General features: G+C 61.8%; 4 protein-coding genes and 1 non-coding gene across 7 annotated transcripts in view; 3 read left to right on the top strand and 2 right to left on the bottom strand.

Moving 5' to 3' along the window:
• Positions 1–4,943, top strand: part of RAB40C (RAB40C, member RAS oncogene family) — a 35,520-nt gene extending 30,577 nt beyond the window's left edge. The window contains exons 5-6 of the mRNA XM_063171320.1: positions 21–243; positions 1,983–4,943. Of these exons, the coding sequence (XP_063027390.1) occupies positions 21–243; positions 1,983–2,263 (504 nt within the window). The 3' untranslated portion in view covers positions 2,264–4,943. The remainder of the gene's footprint in view (positions 1–20; positions 244–1,982) is intronic.
• A 3,817-nt stretch (positions 4,944–8,760) lies between these two features.
• Positions 8,761–11,887, top strand: WFIKKN1 (WAP, follistatin/kazal, immunoglobulin, kunitz and netrin domain containing 1). Its single transcript, XM_063171321.1, has 2 exons — positions 8,761–8,985; positions 9,822–11,887. Exons 1-2 carry the CDS (start codon positions 8,761–8,763, stop codon positions 11,310–11,312), a joined length of 1,716 nt encoding a protein of 571 aa, XP_063027391.1. The 3' UTR covers positions 11,313–11,887.
• Positions 11,888–11,999: 112 nt separating this feature from the next.
• On the bottom strand, positions 12,000–14,631 carry METTL26 (methyltransferase like 26). 3 transcript variants are annotated; one of them, XM_063171323.1, is made up of 6 exons: positions 14,441–14,631; positions 13,150–13,312; positions 12,996–13,055; positions 12,544–12,611; positions 12,291–12,369; positions 12,000–12,183 (listed from the first exon to the last, which is right to left on the bottom strand). In XM_063171323.1, exons 1-6 carry the CDS (start codon positions 14,629–14,631, stop codon positions 12,136–12,138), a joined length of 609 nt encoding a protein of 202 aa, XP_063027393.1. In that variant the 3' UTR covers positions 12,000–12,135. The 3 variants fall into 3 exon arrangements, with proteins under 3 accessions (XP_063027393.1, XP_063027394.1, XP_063027395.1); XM_063171324.1 differs by lacking the exon at positions 12,996–13,055; XM_063171325.1 differs by lacking the exon at positions 12,291–12,369.
• Positions 14,632–15,023: 392 nt separating this feature from the next.
• Positions 15,024–15,094, bottom strand: TRNAG-CCC (transfer RNA glycine (anticodon CCC)). The gene has a single exon. It is a non-coding gene; the product is annotated as a tRNA-Gly (tRNA).
• Positions 15,095–16,584: 1,490 nt separating this feature from the next.
• MCRIP2 (MAPK regulated corepressor interacting protein 2) lies at positions 16,585–20,050 on the top strand. Its single transcript, XM_063171328.1, has 5 exons — positions 16,585–16,671; positions 16,748–16,829; positions 18,393–18,520; positions 18,696–18,797; positions 19,612–20,050. Exons 1-5 carry the CDS (start codon positions 16,620–16,622, stop codon positions 19,680–19,682), a joined length of 435 nt encoding a protein of 144 aa, XP_063027398.1. The 5' UTR covers positions 16,585–16,619; the 3' UTR covers positions 19,683–20,050.
• The last annotated feature ends 117 nt before the right edge of the window (positions 20,051–20,167 follow it).

Below are 20,167 nucleotides of genomic sequence, written 5' to 3' on the forward strand. Positions count from 1 at the left end.
CACCCCTTTCCTTGCTGCAGCACGCCCCAGGAGTGCCCCGGATCCTGGTGGGGAACAGGCTGCACCTGGCCTTCAAGCGGCAGGTGCCCACGGAGCAGGCGCGCGCCTACGCCGAGAAGAACTGCATGACCTTCTTCGAGGTGAGCCCCCTGTGCAACTTCAACGTCATCGAGTCCTTCACGGAGCTGTCCCGCATCGTCCTCATGCGCCACGGCATGGAGAAGATCTGGAGACCCAACCGAGGTCAGTGGGCACGAGGGAGCTTGGGGGGGCCCTGGGGCTGCCTGGCTGGGAGCTGTGGGAGCTGCACCCTCCACACATGGGGGAATCCCTCAGGCCAGGCAAGCTGAAGCTGAGCCAGGAGCTGCCTGTGCTGGTGTAGGGATGGGCAGCTCCAGAGGGCAGCTCAGCGTGTCTGGGAGCTGCAGTGCTCTGGGGCATCCTCTGCCTTTCCACCTACTCTGCATGAGGCTGAGGGCAAATAAGCTCCCACATTGAAAGTACTTCAATCAAACATTTGTGTGGGATAAATCCAAGTGTAAGCACCTCACTCCTTTCCCTTGCCTGAGCCTGTCTTTGTTTTGGATGGAAGCAGTGTGCCCAAGGAGCTGAAAGGGACTAAATCTCATCCCTGCTGTCAGCATGCAGCAGTGGGCTGGGTTATTCCATATATCCAGGCATGTGTGCCACAAGGAGGGAAACCACAAGCAGATTCCATGTTATGTCTCAGCCTGTTGAGTTTGAAGCAGAATAATCTCACTTCCCACATTATTCCTGGCTGGAGATAGCAGTGTGTCCCACTGCAGTCTGAGCAGCAGCAGATCTGTGTTTGTGGGGTGTCCTGCTCTCATATGGACCTTCAGGCCCTGCTCAGCAGGATGAGAAAATCCTCTTTGCCAGCCCCAGTCACCAAATTTTCTGCCTGGGCTCCTGTCCCCAACCTGGCTGCTGTGCCATGGTCTGCAGGTCACAGGGATGGTGGGCAGGGATGGGCTGAATGCACAGACCTTTCCTGCATCTTTTCCAGAGAATTTGAGACTGCAGAGTGCCTCCTTGGGAATGGAAAGGGCAAAAGGAAATGGCCTCAAACTGTGCCAGAGGAGATTTAGATTAGACATTAAGGGAAATTTCCTCACAAAAAGGGTAGTCAGGCACTTAAACAGGCTGTCCAGGGCAGTGGTGGAGTCACCATCCCTGGAGGTGTTCAAAAACAATGCAGATGTGGCACTTGGGGACACGGGTTAGTGGAGGCATTGGCAGTGCTGGGGGAATGGTTGAACTGAATGGTCTTAGAAGGCTTTTCTAACCGAAATGGTTCTGTGATTCCATGAACGGGAGCTCCCTAGCAGGGAGTGGGGATCGGCCTGCTCGGGAATGGCAGCGTGGCTTTGGCAGGCAGGAGGATAACGAGTGCCCTCGTGTGGCCCCTGGCTGGGGATTCCCCGGCAGGGAGAGGGACTTCCCGAGGCAGGCAGGCTCACAGGGTGCCGGCTGAGCTGGGGGATGCTGGGAAACCCGACGGGCAGAGTGATGTTCTGAGTGCTCTGGCTTGCTGGGGTCTATGCGCCCTGGGGTTCAGCAGATCCCAGCTGACACTGTCCTGTTCCAGGACTTGCTGACCCTGTTGCCTCTTTCCCAGGCATGCCCTGGTTGCCAGAGGATGGGTTGAGAAGCCAAGTGTCTGTCAGGAATGTGAGCCAGGCTCTGCCAGCCCCGGGTGCTGAGAGCAGGGCTGGCAGTGCCTAACCCTGTGTTCACACCAAAGCTGGTGTCTGGCAAAGCACCAACCTCCAACAGCAAAGCTCACCTTGATTTCCCAAGCTTTTGTCCTAAACACCCTGCTCCCTGCTCCCACTCCTGTGCAGTCATTACTGACATAACTCCCTGAGGAGCTGGAGCTGTGCAGCGTAAGGAATGGTTGTGGGGAAGGGCAGCCCAGGAGCTCTCCTGGCCCTTGACCGTGTGATCCTTTGTCCCCGCAGTGTTCAGCTTACAGGACCTGTGCTGCCGAGCCATCGTGTCCTGCACCCCGGTGCACCTCATTGACAAGCTGCCCTTGCCCGTCACCATCAAGAGCCACCTGAAATCCTTCTCCATGGCCAACGGCATGAACGCCGTGATGATGCACGGCCGCTCCTATTCCCTGGCCAGCAGCGGGGGCGGCAGCAGCAGCAAAGGGAACAGCTTGAAGAGATCCAAATCCATCCGGCCGCCCCAGAGCCCCCCACAGAACTGCTCGCGCAACAACTGCAAGATCTCTTAGCAGGATGGGCACCCCGAGCTTGTGTCGGACCCGCGCCCGCCCGCCCGCCCGTGTACAGCTGTTTGCACACTGAACCCTCCTCCGCTGGATCCTTGCAGATGGGCCACGGTTGCTTTTCCAATGGCACGCACGAGCGTTAGGAATGTGCTCACGTTTTGGCTTGGCATAGGAAGAAGCATGGTGCCGGCTGGATCCCGCAGCGCTGGCGGGGAGAGGATCTGCCAAGTGACCCTCCAAGAATGCTTTGGGCTTTGCCTCTTGGCCTGGGGTGGAAAATTCAGCAGCTGCCGGGTTAGGGAGGGGGGAAGGGGAAAAAAAGCTCATCCAGTCTCAATGGAGCAATGGATTTAATGGAAGATTGAGAGGCTTAAGGGAGTAGGCAAGGAGAGTCTGTGCTGCAACTTTAACTCTTGGCCTCCTGAACAGATTGCTGGTGCAATAGTGGTTATTGGATGTAGACAAAAAGAAGCAGGGACAGGGGACTAATGACAGTTTTCACCAGGATGTTAACCTGCTGTTGCCAAAAAAAACAAAAAACAAGGCAAGAGTTGGCCAATTGGAAAGGCGAAGGCAGCACTCCGTTTGCTGCCTTCACTTATTTATGTAAATATTATACATATATATAAATATCACTTGTTTTTTAAGGGTTTTTTTAAGAAGCAGTCAGGGAAAATTTTATGCAGCCATGTAAATACAAGCACTGGATTGACTTTCCCAGTGTCAGCAAAGGGGACAAGTGGAGGATTTTCCAATGAAAACACATAAATGCTTTAAGAGACTTTCCCTCACCTCTGGGCTCGTGCTGGTGCTTTTAAATACTACATGTGCAGAAGGAAAGGATGATTGGCATGGAACATGCCCCAAGCTGCTCTACTCCTACCATTCACTAGAACCTGTGAGTGCTGAAGGCAGGGTGGGGTGGCAGTGCTTGGTGAAGCAGAGCAGCGAGGCCAGGGTCCTGGGGGGTTGGAGTGCTTTGGCAGGCAGGAGGAAGAGGCAGCTCTGGGGTCAGACTGAGGCCTTGCTCACTTTGTGCTTTCTCATCGGGGATTTGGGAGCAGGGGGTGGAAGCATTGTGCCTAAAGCAGGGGAAAAATGCTGAATTTTTGTCCCTTATTGTTGCAAAGTCTCATCCATCGCTTCTAGTGCCCTCTATCCATGACAGCACCACATGTGACAGCTCCTTGATCCTGGCTGCTTTGCTTTCCCAAAGATGCTGCCTGAGCTCGTGCTGCTGTGGCTCCTCCTGGATGAAAGTGGGAAAGGACAGAAGTGGCTTTTCCCACTGGAGCATGAAGGAGCAGGGACTGGGAAGGTGGAAGGTTGGCATGAGGAAATGGCCATCTCCAGGTCCCTCAGTGGCAAAATCACCTGGCTCTTGGAGCAGTCCCAGGAGACTGGGAGAGCAAACTGCTTTGCTCCATGGCATGGCTCCTGGATCTTGGAGGGGGAATAGCTTGGGATGGATCTTCTGTCGAGCAAGTGCACCTGCCTCTCTGGCTTTGTTCCACAGCTGACCTGTGCTGGAAATTCACCTGCAAACTGAGAAATAGCACCCAGCCCTTATCCCAAAAGCTAAGGGAGCCTGGCAGTGGGGCTGGGCTTTGGTGGCAGGTTCTCATAGGTGGCCAGGGTGTGTAGACTGTGAGTAGGGTGGTAGTAAGTGAAGTACACAGTGCTGCCATCTCCTCCTGGGATCAGCTTGCTCTGCTCCCCCTTTCCAGGCAGCCTGGGGCACTGTGTGGGCAGGATGAAGCCGCCGCAGCTCCGGCGTGGCCGACAGACCCGCTGTGTCCAGGCAGCAGGGACAGGAGGGACAGGAGGGACAGGAGGGACAATCCCCCCGTGGGGACACCGCTTCCCTCCCTCCCAAGCCGACCTAGGGGGTGCCAGAGCCCCCTCCCCTCCCTGCAGAGCCCAGCATGGGCAGGTCTCTTGGCTCAGCTCTCTCGTGCTTTATCACCCAGCTCAAGTGAGCGAGGACAGAATTAAACCCCAGGCAGGTGGAGGGGGAGAGGAATCCTTTGAAGGGATGCTTTGGCTCGAGAGCAAAGCCGCGGCCGGGCTGTCCCGGTGGCACGAAGGCCGGGGGATTTGGAGAACCTGTCTGGATGGCTGGCACCTGTTTCCCATCACTTAACAGGCAGCAGAAGACAATCGCTGGCTCAGCAGCACAGGGATATACGGCCAACAGGTGACCGGCACCGCCAAGGGCGGCTCCTCCGGGATCAGCCCCAGCCCGGCCGGTGTGCGGGACACAGAGGGAGAAAGGGATCCTCCCTGGAATCACCAAGCTGCTGCATGGCTCAAAACTCGCTGTACCTCTGCTTTGGTTTGGCTGTGCCACGTGTGCCACCTCTCCACGCTGTTTCCCTGTGGTTGGTTTAGGTTTTGTCACCCTGTGAAGTCTCACAGATCCTGTCTGGAGTGGGGATGGAAGATTTCCCTGGAGTGATTGCCCAGCAACAAACTTTTTTTATTTTTTAATTTAAAAGGAAAAGATTCTTGCATCTGATGTCAACACTAGTCTGTAGCTGCTCTCCAACACTTGTACCATTCCTGAGTTGGGTTTTTTTGGACTATCCTTTTATTTTTTTATTCCTTTGTACAGTCAGTGTTGTTTAACTGATTCTACATGGTTTTGTTTTGTATAAATTAAAGTCTTTTTGTTTGTTTTGAACTACCAGTTGAAAGGAGAAGTATTCATTTTTGTGTGGGCTGGAAAGAGGCTGAAGGGAAAAAGGTGGTGGTTTTGCCCATGCATGGGGATTTGGGACTGTTTGTGTTACAGGTGTATATTCCCATTTCCAGGTCATCCACAAAATAACTTGAATTACATTTTCTGGGGAGCCATGATTCCTGTTCTGTAGATGCAGAAATCTGCAGAAATCTACAGAAATCTGTTCCTGATTCTCACAGAACACTGATTTGGGGTAGTGGAGCCCTAAGGAAACACAAACCCATCTCCAACAGGGCTGGTCCCGTAGGTGGCTGCAGGAAGCCACACTCTCCAGCAGTTTGCCAGGAGTTGTGCCCAGTCCTTGCTCCACAGGGCAGGACAAGTACAGTCAAACCTTAAATCCCTCCTCTGGGTCTGGGTGATCCTGAGGGAGCAGCGAGTGCTGTGGCAGCCCAGACTGGAGCAAGCTGGAAGCCATCCTGGGACAAATGGGACTGACAGGGAGAGGATGCTGCAGGGAGCTCGGAGCACCAGTGTCACACCAGAGTGGCCTTTGGAGGCACCAGGAGCCCCAGAGAAAGGGGATTTGATCCTGGGGTGGAGGGAGACTTCTTGTCTGATCCCCTTCTCCCAGCCCACCTCCCCTTGACCTCCCTTTTCCCTTGCCTTCTCACTTCCCTAGGATCAGATTTTCCACTTCGTACCAGACTGGCCACGCTTGTTTTAACAGCTTAAGTAGTAATTGCTGGGGCTGGGAGGGGGCAGGGGGAAATGAGATCGTGTCTGCAGCCTGGAAAACCCTGGAGCTAAGGTGAAAGCCTGGTCAGGGAAGAGTCACACAGGCCTTTTTTTTCCTCTTTTTCTTCAGGGGGTTCTGGAAGTGTCTGTTCCCTCTCCCAGGGCCGAAACAAAGGCTGTGTGTGGTTTCAGGTGCGGTCGGGACAGCCGGAGCCCATTAGGGCGGAGCAGCGGGGGCTGCGGGGCCGCAGCTGTGCCTGGGAAGAGCCGGGCAGGAAAACACTGCACAGCCTGAGCCGGGTGGGAAGGCTGGGAGAGCTTCAAGGCTCTCTGCTCCTCGGAGAAAGGAGGGAGCAGGTTGCTCTGGCATGATTCAGGGCTTTGGTCACTGAGTGTGTTTCTCCGCACTCACCTTTCTGATGAGAGGTTTCTTGGGTTGGTCCCACTGTCCCACATAGGCTGGGAAGAGGTGGTGACCTTCATACAACTGCAAGATGCTTGAAAATGAGGGTGCAGCTGCCCACGGGTGCATTGGAGGGGCAGGAGCCTGCTGGGTTCTGGGAGCAGGGATAGGTAGCACGGCACCCTTCCCTCCAGGACACAGTGCTGGGCCAGTTCCTTGTCTTGGAGGGAGAAGATGAACCATAAAATCCTCATCTGTGTCTAGGATCTTTGAAAGTGACCCAAAAAAAATCCCTGTTCTAGGGTGCAGTTGGTGCCTGGACACATGGAGGTGAACATCTGGGAACTGTTGAGATGGTGGAATTTCTGTGGGCTTGGTCAGGGTGGGAAGAGTTGCTTTGTCGTTCACCTTCAGCTGAAGAAGCACTAAAAGAGGCTGGGTCAGGGTCCCAAGGTGTGGGTGAGGATTTCCAGTTGTTGGGAGCTGCTTTTCCAGCCATGCAGCAGCTGCCATTCTTCCATCCAGCCTTGCACCACTGAGGTGAAGGTTCCTGGCTTGTCCTTGCAGCTTCTGATCTTGGGAGCACAGGCATGAGGCACCTTAGGCTCCAGTGTGACACGTGCCATCCTCTGGCACTGCTCCTCTGGCTGTGGAAAGGAGCAGTGGGACAAGAACCAACCCAGAGCCTGGCACTGGCATTATGTTGTGACCACACAGAGCTCAGACATGGCTATGGGCAGAAGTTGGGCTCCAGGTCTTGTTCCCCTTTCCCTCCTGCACCAGTTCCCCTGGAAGGACCCTGGGACACCCCAAAGTGGCCCTGTGCCTCTGGGACCAAGGTGCTGTGCATCTGCCATGTTCCTTCCCAGCTGGAATTTGTGGGTTTGTGGATCAGGGAGTGCCTGGGGCCAGCTGGGTCAGTCTGGGGCTTTCAGGCTGCCAGGGCATGCAGGGTACAGGCCCTGGCAGCTCCTGCCTGGGCTGGCCTGATGCAATTCCCTGGTTGCAGAACATCAGCCTCCCCTGAGTGTCCCAGGGCAGGGTAACCCTCCATCAGCATCTGCAGCTGGGTGGACCCTTGGGAGCCACCTTGGCTGTGGAATGGGATTCAGGGCACAGCCATGGACACGCTGCAGCCCTCCATGCATGGCCACGGCCAGCTGGTGACAGACCTGGCTGTGCTTTGGGGTTTGGGTCCCAGAGAGCCCCAGGATCACCATGGGCAGCCCCGAGGCAGCAGCAGTGCTGTGTGCTGGTGGCACGGGTGGCACAGGTGGTCACAGCACTGTCAGTGCTGCTGGCTGGAGGTCACTGTGCCAGAGCATTGTGGTGCACCCTGCTCACACCAGCGTGGGGGTGCTGAGGGTCCCCCGAATCACCGGGTCTGGGGTGAAAGGGCTTCCCCAAGGAGCCACAGACTGGGGGAGCACCAAACCATTCCACGTGAAAGCAGCTCTGGAGTGGAGGTGGGTTGGGTCACCCCCACCACAAAACAAAACCCCAACAAAAAAAGGAAAGGGCTCCCACCGGTTTTTTTGTCCTGTCCACCACGTGCTCCCCAAGAGGGGAGAACGGAGGTGCTGAGCTGCTCCCCGGGGCAAAACGCCCTCGGCTTTGCTGTTTCACAGGGGCTGCAAACCCCCCTCAGGGCTGAGGCTCTCACCAGAGCCGGAAGAGTTAATGCTCCCAAAATGCCATTAAATGTTCCTGCTGCAGGTCAGTCTCCATCGGGGATTAGGGGGATCTGGCCTGGGAGCCGGGGCCGGCTCCTGCCAGCTCTGGGCTGGTGCGGGACGTGCTGGTTGAGCCCCAGCACAACGTGCCGGGGTCTGGTGTGGCTCAGGAAACATCCTGGCTGTAAATCACCGGGGAGGGAGGGCTGGGAGCCCCTCCGGGGGGCCTGGGTGGGCACCCACCCCGCCAGGCCAGACACGGTGCTGTGCCCGCAGCACGGCACGGGTGGGATGCGGGCTGGAAAGCCGGGATGGATCCGTGCCGCTGTCCCGCTCCCGGCACCTTCGGCTGCGGGGCCGGTGGTGCCCGAGATGCGGTGCGGGGTGAGGGCGCCCGGGCCCGCCGGGTCCCGCCGTGGGCTCCGCGTCCCTCCCGCCGGCCGCCCCGTCCGAGGGGACCGCAGGCTCCGGCTGTTTTCTCATCCTGCAGGAATTCGGCTCCGTGGGCCGGGCGGGTTTCTGTGCGCGCCCCCCCGCCCCCCCTTTCACTCTCCCTCTTTGGAGACTTTCTGCATTCTGCCTTTGATCTCCCCCCGTGTTTGCCCAGGGATCGCCGGGCTCGCCGGGGTTAGAGGCTGAGGTCAGCGCCTTTCCCATTCCAAACACCCAGAAACATCAGTGGGAAGGGAGGGGATTCAGATTACAACCTTCCCGTCCTCCCCTTCCACCCCACTCGCCCCGCTGGCCGTGCCGGGGATGGACTGAGCCCCGAGAGCCGCCCGCCACTGCCGCCGCGTCCCGAGAGCCGACCGCGATGGATGGAGGCGGCGGGCGGCATCGCCGGTGCTCCGGCGGGCGCCGGGTGTGCTGAAGGACAGAGGTTTGGTCCTCTCCTCCTACTCTTTGTCCCCCCGCCCGCCTTCTCCCTCATCCCGTCCGTCCTGAATGTGATTTCCCCCGAGCCCTCGCCAGCGAGCCAGGCCGGCGGCGCGGGGCGGCCGCGATGGCTCCTCGGGGCAGAGGCGGCCGCGGGGCCCGGGGGCAGCGGGCGGGCCGGCAGCGGGGCCCGCTGCGCATCGCGCTGCTCCTGCCCGTGCTGGCGGCGGCGGCCGGGCTCAGCCTGCAGCCGGGCAGGATGCGGCACCTGGGCGTGTGCCCCAACCAGCTGAACCCCAACCTGTGGGTGGATGCCCAGAGCACCTGCGAGCGGGAGTGCCAGGCCGACCAGGTGAGCGAGGGGGCTGCGGGCGGTAACGGGGTTTGGGGGGCATCCCCAGGCAGCCGAAGGAGATGCTTTGGGGTGTGGTGTGGGTCCTGTGCTGGGTGGCACAGCCGGTTCAGTTGTTTGAGAGCAACGGGCTCTGCAGCCCTGCTGCAGCTTTGCCCCCTAAGCCCCTCCTGTCTGCTGGGCTCCCCTGTTGTCCACAGGCAGAGAAACTGCTTGTTGCCCCCTCGTGTCACCCCCTCAGACCGTGTCCCATGGTCAGAACACCCTCCTTGTGCACCCCCAGGATGCTTCCACCCTGTCAAAGGGCTGGCTGGGATGAAGGGAATGGGTGTGCTGGGACACGGACCCCATCAGCCCGAGAACAGAATCGTCTCCCAAATTTCCCCTGGGGGCCGGAGCCCACCCACGGACCGGGCTGTCCATTCCAGAGAGCCCTGGCTCCACCAGGCTGAGCAGGGGTAATCCCACCCCGGTCAGGGCTGTCTGAACCCCGAGGGGAGACTCCTTCACAATTCATCTGTTGGTCCTGCCTTGCCTCGGCCAGCAAAAGCTGAGAAGGGCAAGTTGCTCTCTGCTGTGAGGAGAAGGGACCATCATCATCACTGCGGTGCACCCCAAAACATCCTGGGGGTGCTGAGGGTGGGCTGGGGCTGGGATAGCTGTGCCGGGGAGCTCTGGCTCTGGCCGGAGCCCAGCTGAAAATGCTGAAAATGCACGGGGCTGCGCGGGGGACACCTGCCCACCCCAAAGTCCCACAGGGGTGGGAACAGCACCCACAGCCCCAGCACAGCGGTGACCTCCACGTCCCCCCCAATCTCTTCTCCCTCCCCGGGCAGGACTGTGAAGACTTTGAGAAATGCTGCACCAACGTGTGTGGGCTGCGGAGCTGCGTGGCCGCTCGCTTTGCCGACGGCAGCGTCCCGGCGCTGGCGCTGGCGCCCGCAGCGTCCTGCGAGAGCTTCGTGTGCGCGCAGCAGGGCTCCGACTGCGACATCTGGGACGGGCAGCCCGTGTGCAAGTGCAAGGACCGCTGCGAGAAGGAGCCCAACTTCACTTGCGCCTCCGACGGCCTCACCTACTACAACAAGTGCTACATGGACGCCGAGGCGTGTCTGCGCGGCACCCGCCTCACCACCGTGCCCTGCAAGCACATCTTCACCTGGCCCGACACCAGCCCCGTGCCGCAGGAGACCACGGCGCGCCCCACGCCGGGCGCGGGCCCCGAGCTGCCGGTGCCGCCCGCGCTCTACACCAACCCCTTCCACCAGTCGGTGCGCGCCGGCGGCACCGTCAGCTTCCGCTGCGACGTGAGCGGCCGCCCGCAGCCCGACATCACCTGGGAGAAGCAGAGCGAGCGGGAGGAGAACTTCATCATGCGGCCGGACCAGATGTACGGCAACGTGGTGGTCACCAACATCGGCCAGCTGGTCATCTACAACGCCCGCTACGAGGACGCCGGCATCTACACCTGCACGGCCCGCAACGCCGCCGGGCTGCTCCGCGCCGACTTCCCGCTGTCGGTGCTCCGGCGGGAGCCGGGGGGGACCCCGCGGAGCGGCAGCCCCCAGCCCTTCCCCAGCGCCGAGTGCCTGAAGGAGCCGGACCGGCGGCGCTGCGAGCCCACGGAGGTGCGCTGGCATTTCGATGCCAAGCAGGGCTCCTGCCTGACCTTCCGCTACGGCGGCTGCGGGGCCAACAGGAACCACTTCGAGACGTACGAGGAGTGCCGAGCCGCCTGCCTGGGCAGCGCCCGCCCCACCTGCCTCCTGCCCATGGTGCAGGGGCCCTGCCAGAACTGGGAGCCGCGCTGGGCGTACAACCACCTGCTGAAGCAGTGCCACTCCTTCGTCTACGGCGGCTGCGAGGGCAACACCAACAACTTTGAGAGCAAGGAGACCTGCGAGGACGTGTGCCCCTTCCCCAAGAGCCTGCAGTGCAAGGCCTGCCGCCTGAAGAGCAAGATGGTGCTGAGCCTCTGCCGCAGCGACTTCGCCATCGTGGGGCGGCTCATGGAGATCGTGGAGGACCAGGACTCCGGCATAGCCCGCTTCGCCCTCGAGGACGTCCTCAAGGATGAGAAGATGGGCCTCAAGTTCTTCAACATCAAGTACCTGGAGGTGACCCTGACCGACATGGACTGGAGCTGCCCCTGCCCCAACATGACGGCGGAGGACGGGCCCCTGATCATCATGGGCGAGGTGCACGACGGAATGGCCACACTGGACCCCAGCAGCTACGTCCGGGCCGCCAATGACAAACGGGTGAAGAAGATCTATGAGCTGATGGAGAAGAAAACCTGCGACCTCCTGAACCGCTTCCAGGACTAGGGGAGAGTCAGGGTGTGCTGGCAGGGGGAGCTGCAGACACAGCATGAGGGGGCAGCCTGAGGGAGCCCCCGTAGCAGTGCCTGTGTCTAGAGGTTACCACTGCCAGGTAGTTCCCCCCCCCATCCCGTGCTGAGCCCCAGACCAGCTCCCACCTCCGTTGTAATTTATCTGCTGCATGTTCCCCCACCGTGTGACCCCTACCCCAGCCTGTCCAGAAGCAATGGAGAACTGGGTTGGGCTGCAGAGGGGTGGGAGACCTGCTGGGAACACCCGACCCATAAAATCTTCCCACTTCACCAAAGCCTCTGGGCCCAGTGTAACACCCCTGGGTGCTGGACCTGACCCTTCATTGGTGCTGGAGTTGGAACTGGGGACACCCCCACCCCCAGTGTTTGTGCTGAAAACATCAGGGAGCTGCTGGGGTGTGGGGGGCAAAGCACAGAGTTTATTGGGGGGACAACAGCACAATCCTGAGGAAAGGGGGAAGGGAGACACCATTGGCACAGCATCCTCCGAGGAAATGGAGCAAGGAGTCTCCCCCATGCCCAGGGGTGTTGTCCCCCCCCACACCTGTGCCCCCCCGTGGCAGCTGTGCTGGGTCCTGCGGCCCAGGCTGGGGCACCCCACTGCAAAGGGAGCCCCAAAGGCACCAGGGCAGATGGACCCTGCCCAGCCAAGCCAGCCCCAGCTGGGTGAGTGCGGCTCTGCCCCATCACTGCTGTCCCCAGCCCCAGTGGCAGCCACGGCGGGACAGTGACACCCTGCAGGAGGCAGCAGTGGGGACAGCAGTGCCGGGAGGCGCTGGCAGTGCCGGCAGGGCTGGTTACAGCTTGCGGAAGATCAGGCTCTTGTTGTTGGCCGGCATGTCCACCTGGAAGCACAGAGCCGGGCTCAGAGGTGCCCAGCAGCACGGGCAGCCCCGGGCCCAGCGCCATCCTGACCATCCTCTCCAGGCTCAGCCCCGGGCCCAGCACGTACCATCCTCTCCAGGCTCAGCCCGTTGGCCTCGGCCAGCTCCCGCAGCATTGCCGTGTCCCGCAGCCCCCAGGCGGGATTGCTGCGGGAGGAGCCGGGGGTCACACCCGGGACACCCAGAGCAGAACCGCCGGCTGGGGGCTGCCCTCAGGCCTGGCTTATCTCGAAGGACCACGCTGGGAGGGAGCTTCCTGCAGCTGCAGGGGTGGGACACAGAGGACAGGATGGGCCCCAGGAGCTCCCAGCCCCCTCCTACCTCTGCCTCAGGCTGCGATCAAAGTCCACGTTGCTCTGGGGGCTGATGTGGCCGTCCACGGCGTAGGGCTGTGGGACACGGCTGGAGCTGCAGGCAGGAACCCCCCTGTGCCCCCCAGTCCCCTGCCACGGGCTGCTGCCCCCACCAAGCACAGAAGCCAAGTGGGAAGAGACATGGCCCTCAAGGAGTGCTGTCACCCACTGTGAGTCCTGTCACCCTCTGCAGGCACCCCAGACCCTGCTTTGGATAAGGTGAGGGAGGACAGGACCTGCCTCCTCCAAAACTGCCCCTTTCAGTGCTCAGCATGTGCCCCAAAAGGCAGAGACCCCCCAAAAGCCAAGCCCCTGCATTTCCCAGCTCCCTCCCTAAGCCATGAGCAGAGCTGCCCCCCAGTATCTGCTCTGGCACCCTGCAGCCCCCAGGATGCTCCTGCACCAGGACAGGGGACCCACCCCATAGGTGAAGAGCACACCTCCAGGCTTCAGCAGCACCCCGGCACCCCTGAACAGGCCCTGGGGGACGAGAGAGGTGGGGACAGGTCAGGGGGCCGGGGACACCCCCGGGAGCCCCCCCTGAGCAGGGACAGGGGCTGGGGAGGGCGCTCACCTCGGTGCAGCGCAGCTCTGAGATGTGCATCATGTTGATGCTGACCAGCAGGTCCAGGCTGGCGGGCTGGGTGCCCCCCCAGGTCTCCCAGCCCTGGGACACGTCCAGCAGGATGGGGGGCAGCAGGTTGGGCAGCCCTGAGGCCTCCACGTAGGCAGCGATGCTGTGGGCACCGAGCCCAGCTCAAGGCCGGCCGGGTGCCCCTGCAGCCGCTGCAGGCAGGGACAGAGCCCTGCACGGACCCTCAGGAGAGGAGAACACCCACAGGGATGTGAGTCCAGCACAGCCTGGGGGTCCTAACCCAGCCCTCTGCTTCCAGCTGCCACACGGAGAACTGGAAGCACCTGGACAACCAGCACAGGCCCCAGGGCCCAACCTCGCCAAGTTTGGAGCCCTCTCCCCTTGTGGGGAACCCCCTTGGCACCACTGCACCAGCACCTCCTGATTTTGGTGTTATTTCCACCCTTTCTGGCACATTCACCACCGAGGTCTCAGCTCCTGCAGCCTCCCAGCCTGGAGATTATTTTTACCCAGGGTGGTGGGTGCTGCTGGGTGGGCAGCACAAAACTCCTCCAGGACAGGGGCTGGTTCCAGCATCTCCCCAACAGGCTTTTTTTTTTTTTTTTCTACAGTGGAAAGCTGGATTTTGGGGGTTTTCTGGGAAAAAATAAAGTCCTGAGCGGGGAGCATGGGTTGTTTGGGAGTTGGATATTGGGGATCTATTGAAAAAAATATAGTGAGTGTTGACCTGGGGAGCCTGGGCTGGGCAAGAGCTGAATATTGTGGTTGGCCGGGAAAAAATAAAGCGTCAAGCCAGAGAGCCTGGACTGTCCAAGGGGGTCTTTGCTGTGAAAAAAATACACATTAATCTCATCTGAGAGCAGGATATTGGGGTTTCCCTGGAAAGAGTACAGTACTGAGCAGGGGAGCTTGAGCTGCTGGAGAGTTGGCTATTGGGGTTTTTCCTGAAAAAATAAAATAATGTGGAGCCTGAGCCCACTGTTGAGTGGGTCTTTTCTGGGAAAAAAATATGTATCCAGTTATTCTAAGAGCTGGATATTGGGGTTTTCCTGGAGGGAGCAAAGCACTAAGCAGGAGAGCCAGGCCTTCAGGAGAATTAGATATTGGGGTTTTCCCCAAATCCCCAAACGGAATAAAATAAATAAAGAAAAACCAAAACGGGGAGCAGGGAACCGAGGCCGCGGTGCATGGCCCGAGGGAGGGGCCGCAGGCGGTGCCCCCGGAGTGCCGCGGGCTCCCCCGTTCCCCCGGGACCCCCGGCCCCGCTCACCTGCGCAGCGCCCGCGGGTCGATGTCCGAGGGCTGCCAGCGCAGCTGCGGCAGCGCCCGCGCGAAGTGCGCGGCGTGGAGCCCCGAGCCCGCGGCCACCTCCAGCACCCGCAGCGCGCCCGGCCCCGCGCACTCCCGCAGCACCGCCAGGATCGGGCCCTTGTTCCGCTCCGCCGCCGCCGGGACCTGCATGGCCGGGCCGGGAGGGAAGCGCGGCCGCGGCACCGCCCCGCGCCGCGGGAGGAGCAACGCGGGAGGGGAGGGGAAAGGCGCAGCGGCGCCCTGAGTTGTTGAGATTTTCTAAGCCTTCTGATGCTTACATTCTTGTAGCAAACTTTCACACACGCTTTCTGTAAATAACTTATTGTTTTGCATTCTTTTATGGAGGAGGGGAAATTTGATGGGCTGTTGGTTTGTCCGGTGTCGTTGGAGAGGTGGTACAGTCACCGTCCAATTCACTGTCATTTTTGGAAAACTGTGAATGTTGGAGTCAGAAAATAAACTCGCCCTTTTCTTCGCCCTCAGAGCAGCGGTGCTGGCGTGTTTCGTGTCCTATGGCGACATCGAGCAAGACAAAAAGTAACTGCGCCGCCCGGGAATCGAACCCGGGTCGCAAGAATGGGAATCTTGCATGATACCACTACACCAGCGGCGCGGCCGGGAGCGCTCCTGCGCCGCTGCCCCTCGGTCCCGCCGCCCCCGCGGGGACCCCCGGCCCCGGCCCGACCGTTCCCCCAGCACCGGCACCCCCCAAAAGGGACAAAGTGAGGCTCTGCGCGGACACCCCAGGGAAACGGGGCCGGGGGGGGAACCACCCCCCTCTTCCGCGGCAGCTGTCAGTGGTGATGGAGGTGCGGAGGGATCCATCTGGAGCACAGGGATTAGGGGTTCAGCCCTCCCCAGCATAGAAAGGCTCAGGGATGCGCCAACAGACGCTTTGAAACCCCGGGCAGATCTGGGGGAAACTGAGGCACAGCCCCCAGCACGTTACAAGGCGGGTGACAGCCACTGGTGGCATCCCGTGGGTCAGGGGTGTATTTAGGCACAGTAACAGGGTTGGGGGTGGCAGCAGTGGATGTACACCCGCACAGGCCCCACGCGTGCCCGGCACCCACCAAGGGCCAGGCGATGTTGGGCTTTTATGGGAGGTACCCTCCTACACCCCTCCCTCTCCAGCCACTACCGGGGCAACGTGGCGGAAAGGCAAAGGTCACCCTCGTGGGGTGGCTCTGCAGCCCCCGGAGCTTCCCGGGGACCCCAGTGTGTTTGTCACACGACCTCTCCCCAAAACTCTGGGTGCTGTAGCCAGCCACGGGGGCGGCCGGTGGACACTGTGGGGTGGCGGGGGACCAGCTCGGGGTCGTGTCCTGGGTCTGCACCTCCTGCCACGTGGGGACACCTTGGCGGAACCTCCCGCTCCAAAGATCACCGTGCTGGCGGGGACGCGGCTGCCCACCCGGCTCCCTGCGCTGTCCCCGTGGCGGTGGTACCTCAGCCCCTGCCTCTGCACCCCTTCACTTTTCCCTGCTCGGGTCCTTTGTGTCCCAGGAATGACCCCTATCTGTCCCCTGTATGTGCCGGGGCTCCAGTGTCCCGTGTCCCGAATGTCCCCGTGCGGGTCCCCGCCGAGTTTGCCGTGACTCCCGCGTCCCCTGCGCGCCTGTGCCATCTTGTGTCCCACGTGCCTGCTGTGCCCTCTCCCCTACTTCAGCCCCGCACGGTCCAATGTCCCTTCTGCGCGTTCCGTGGGTCCTGTGCGAGTCTCCCGCACGTCCCCTCTGTGTCCCATGGAAGTCCCCACATGTGCTCGCAGCATGTGCCCTGCTTGTTCCTGCATCCTGTGTGTCCCCGTAAATCCACACGAGTATGGATGTATCCCGTGCGCGTCCCCTGTGTGTCCCCACAACGCAGACACGTCTCTTGCACAGCACACACGTGTCGCGCGTGTCCCCGCACGCCTCCCACCGATCTGTGTCCCCTCCGACCCGTCCCGCGGGTGTCCCCCGCTCCCCCCGGGCTCTGGGCGCCGTCTTCGCGTCCCCCTCGCTCCCTGCGCGTTCCCCTTTAAGCGCGGGGGCGTGTCGGAGCCGGGGGGGCCCGGCCCTGCCTGCTTAAGGCCCCGGCGAGGGGCACCTGCGGCACTCGAGAGGGCGGCGGGGCCGTGGGCCGGGGCCCGCACCATGTACACGCTGACGCGGGGCCCCAGCAAGCTCGCCACGCAGCGGCGCACAGGTACCGGGGGGCGCGGGGCCGGGGCCGCGGGGGCTCCGTCCCGCCCGGCCGCGCTGACGCCCCGCGCTCCCCGCAGGTCCCACGCAGCAGGCGGTGGAGAGCAGCAAGCTGGGCGAGTACCGGGGGCGAGCGCAGCCCGGCCTGTGGCCCCCGGCCAGGTGAGCGCCGGTGACCTTGGCGGGGAGCGGCGCGGGGCGGCCGGGCCTGACCTTGAAGGGAACGGGAGCGGGACGGCCGGGCCGGACGCGGGACGGGGGCCCGGGGGCTCCGCTCGGTGCCGCTCGGCCCGGGGGTCTCGGCGGTGCTCGCGCGTCCCGCGGAGCTCCGGGCACGCCTGGGCTCGGTGCCCTGAGCCGTGGCCGCCCCGCGCCGGGGACACGCCGGGGTGGCCGCCCCCCCTCCTGCCCACGGCCGTCCCCAAACCCGCGGGCGGTGGGACCGGCGGGGTCACGCCAAGGAGGCGGCGCGGGGGGGTCCCGGTGCGGGCAGAGCCGGGGCCGGGCTGGTCCAGCCCCTCCGCCGGCGGCCCCGATTGCACGAAGCGGGCGGCGGGGCCAGCGCCGGTCCCGCCCGCCTTGGCCGCGCCGCGCACCCCCGGGGCCCGCGGAGCCCACGCGGAGCCGGCGCTCCCCTGTGCCCCGAAAGCCGGGGTGACACTTTGTGATGAGTTCCAGTGTCCCGCAGCAGTACCCGGAGCTGTTGGCAGGGTGCTGGGGGTATTCCAGGGGCTGGGAGGTGTGGATGGGATCCCTACAGAGACCCTTTCCCGACTGGAGGCCTGGAGTCACAGCACACCCAGACAGGGTAGTGGGACCCCACTGGTTCTGCACGTCCTCTCCAGCTCCAAGAAATGAGCTCCCCCTTACCCCCCAGGTCCTCTCCTTCCCAGGACCCCTGGAATTCACTGGAGTGGCTTCTCCACACTTGCCCTCCTCCCTGCCCCAGGCTGTGGGGGCTTGAGAGTCGCTGCCCTCCCCAGCCCCTGCCTGCAGATCTGCAGGAGCTGCCTCCTCCCAGTCCCACTCCTAGGGCCCCTTAGACTTTGCCCTGCGAGGAACGTGGCTGTTGCAAGCGTGTCCTGCCCTAGAGCTGGGCAGAAAAACCAAAATGCTGGAGTTTGCATTGAATGTGCTCCCAGTCTCATCCCAAGTCTTGCCTTTAGCTCTGGTGGGTGTTGCTGCATCCGGGCAGGGAGTGGTTGAAGTGCCCCTCACCAGAGGGGATCCCAGCTCTTAGGAAGCCTGACCTGCTCCCACTTTTCAGAGTGTAACATCCCAGTCCTGGGACACCATGTGTGCTCCATGCTGGGGCCAGAGCTGTTCCTGTGTACCTGGGTGTTTGATCTGCAGAGGATGGCACATCCCCTGTCCAGTACCTGACTGAATTTCACTTCCATTTCCTGATATTCCTGCACTTTTGGTGGCAGATTCTTTATCTTAGGGACTACACTTGGTACCAGATTGGAGGATGGGTAGGAGATGGGCAGCTGGGGCTTTTCCCCAGGGAGGCTCCCTTGCACCCCTCCTGTGTCAGCATCCCCTGTCCCTGGGCCTGGGTCCCTTTCCATCGCAGTCCTTGGGGACAGGCAGGGTGGCTGCAGCTGTGGGTGAGTGTGTGCACTGTGGGAACACAGTTCAGGACACCTGAACCGCCCCAGTTCTTGCTGGGGTGGGCAGAGCTGCCTGTGCCCTCACCTCCCCCTTGCTTCCCTCCCTCCACAGCCCAGCACAGAAACTCGTCTTCAACAGAGTGAATGGCAAGAGGCCCCCACTGCTGCTGCAGCAGATCTCAGCCCCTGAAGAATGTTACACGCTGGCCCACGAGGAGAACGTCCGCTTTGTCTATGAAGGTGAGGGCACAGGGTCCCTGGGGCAGCAGCCAGGGGAGCTGGAGCACGTGGAGCCCCTCCCCAGCACCTGGGAGTCCCCAGCCTGGGCACTTCCCTGCTTTGCTCCGCCTCCCGCTCCTGCCCCGCAGCCCCCTGCCCTGGGTCCCAAACCCACCCGGCCTCGTTCCCTCCCCAGCCTGGCAGCAGGTAGAGCAGCAGCTGGACAGCAGCCGGAGCGGGGACAGCGCCTGCGGCCCCGTGCAGTACGTGGAGAAAACCCCCAACCCCGGACTCAAAAGTGAGTGGCAGTGGGTGTGGCCCTTTGGGGTGCAGGGAGGGGCTGTGGGCTCAGCCTGCAGCTGAACGGGGCTGTAGTGGAAGGAGGAGGAGGATTCCAGGGCTGGATGTGCCAGAGGGGCTGGATGGGTCTGTCCTGCTGGTGCTGAGGTCACTCTGGGGGTGCTGGGGGCACAGCTGTCCCCAGGCACTGGGGTGGGGATGTCCCACTGCATCCCCTGCATCCCACTGTGTTGATGACTCCTCTGGGATTCAGGCCCTCTCCTGCCACCAAGGGGTTCAGCATCATGCTGGAAAGAGAGGAGCTGCCTGTGGGAACCTGCGTCTCCTGGGGCCAGCAGGACCAATTGGGCTCGGGGACAAGTGTTGTCTGGTGGCACCTGGAGTCAGCAGCCTTTGCGCTCTCACAGCAGCTGAGAGCTCCCCAAGGAAGAGAATGTCCCTGTAGATCCGGTCTGGCCTTTTGGGGACACGGCACAGGGGTGGAGGAGACCTGGGGGTGTCATTAGATTGGAGATCAGGAAAGGTTCTTGCCCCAGAGGGTGCTGGCACTGCCCAGGCTCCCCAGGGAATGGGCACAGCCCCAGGGCTGCCAGAGTTCCAGGAGTGCTTGGACAGCGCTGCCAGGGATGCCCAGGGTGAGATTGTTGGGGTGTCTGGGCAGGGCCAGGAGCTGGGCTGGGTGATTCCTGTGGATCCCTTCCAGCTGAGGATATTCTGTGATTCCATGGTTATTTTTTCTGGGGTTTGGAAGGGGCACCCAGAGCTCTGCTCCTGCTCCAGCTATTCCCCTCTCTCCCTCCCCTCTTTCTCAGACTTCGTTCCCATCGACCTGGAGGATTGGTGGGCACAGCAATTTCTGGCCAAAATCGAGAACAGCTCATAAAAGGGAAGAAAAGGTTGCCTTTGGTTTCTTTCTAAGAGAAACGAAGCTGCGAGCACCTGGTGACAGCCCAGCATCGGAGGCGTTTTTGAAGCGTTTTTGAGACGCCCGAGGTGGAGCGAGCCAGCCCCGAGCACCGGACCACAGCCATGCCCGGCCCCGCGCCCTCCCCGTGCCCGGCACAGGAGCAGCGTGCAGCCCCAGCCAGGATTCCTTAAGTGCCAGTTCTCGGCCTGCTGCGGCTCCTGCAGCCTCCAGCTCCAGGGACACTGCGGTGCCACGCTGGGGACAGGGAGCGGCTCCCCCTGCGGCCGCGGGAGGCCAGGGGGTGCTGCAGCAGCACCGCCAGACAATAAAGCGCTGAAACTGCCCGTGGAGCCGCGCCTGTGCCGGGGGAACGGGGGAAGCAGGGGCCGCAGCGCCGTGCCCCCGGAGAGGGGACGCTCCCAGCTGACCCGTGGCTCCTCTGGATCCAAGGGCTTGGAGCT

This window comes from Melospiza melodia, chromosome 18 (assembly GCF_035770615.1).
Source record: "Melospiza melodia melodia isolate bMelMel2 chromosome 18, bMelMel2.pri, whole genome shotgun sequence".
In the NCBI taxonomy this organism is placed as follows: Eukaryota; Metazoa; Chordata; class Aves; order Passeriformes; family Passerellidae; genus Melospiza; species Melospiza melodia.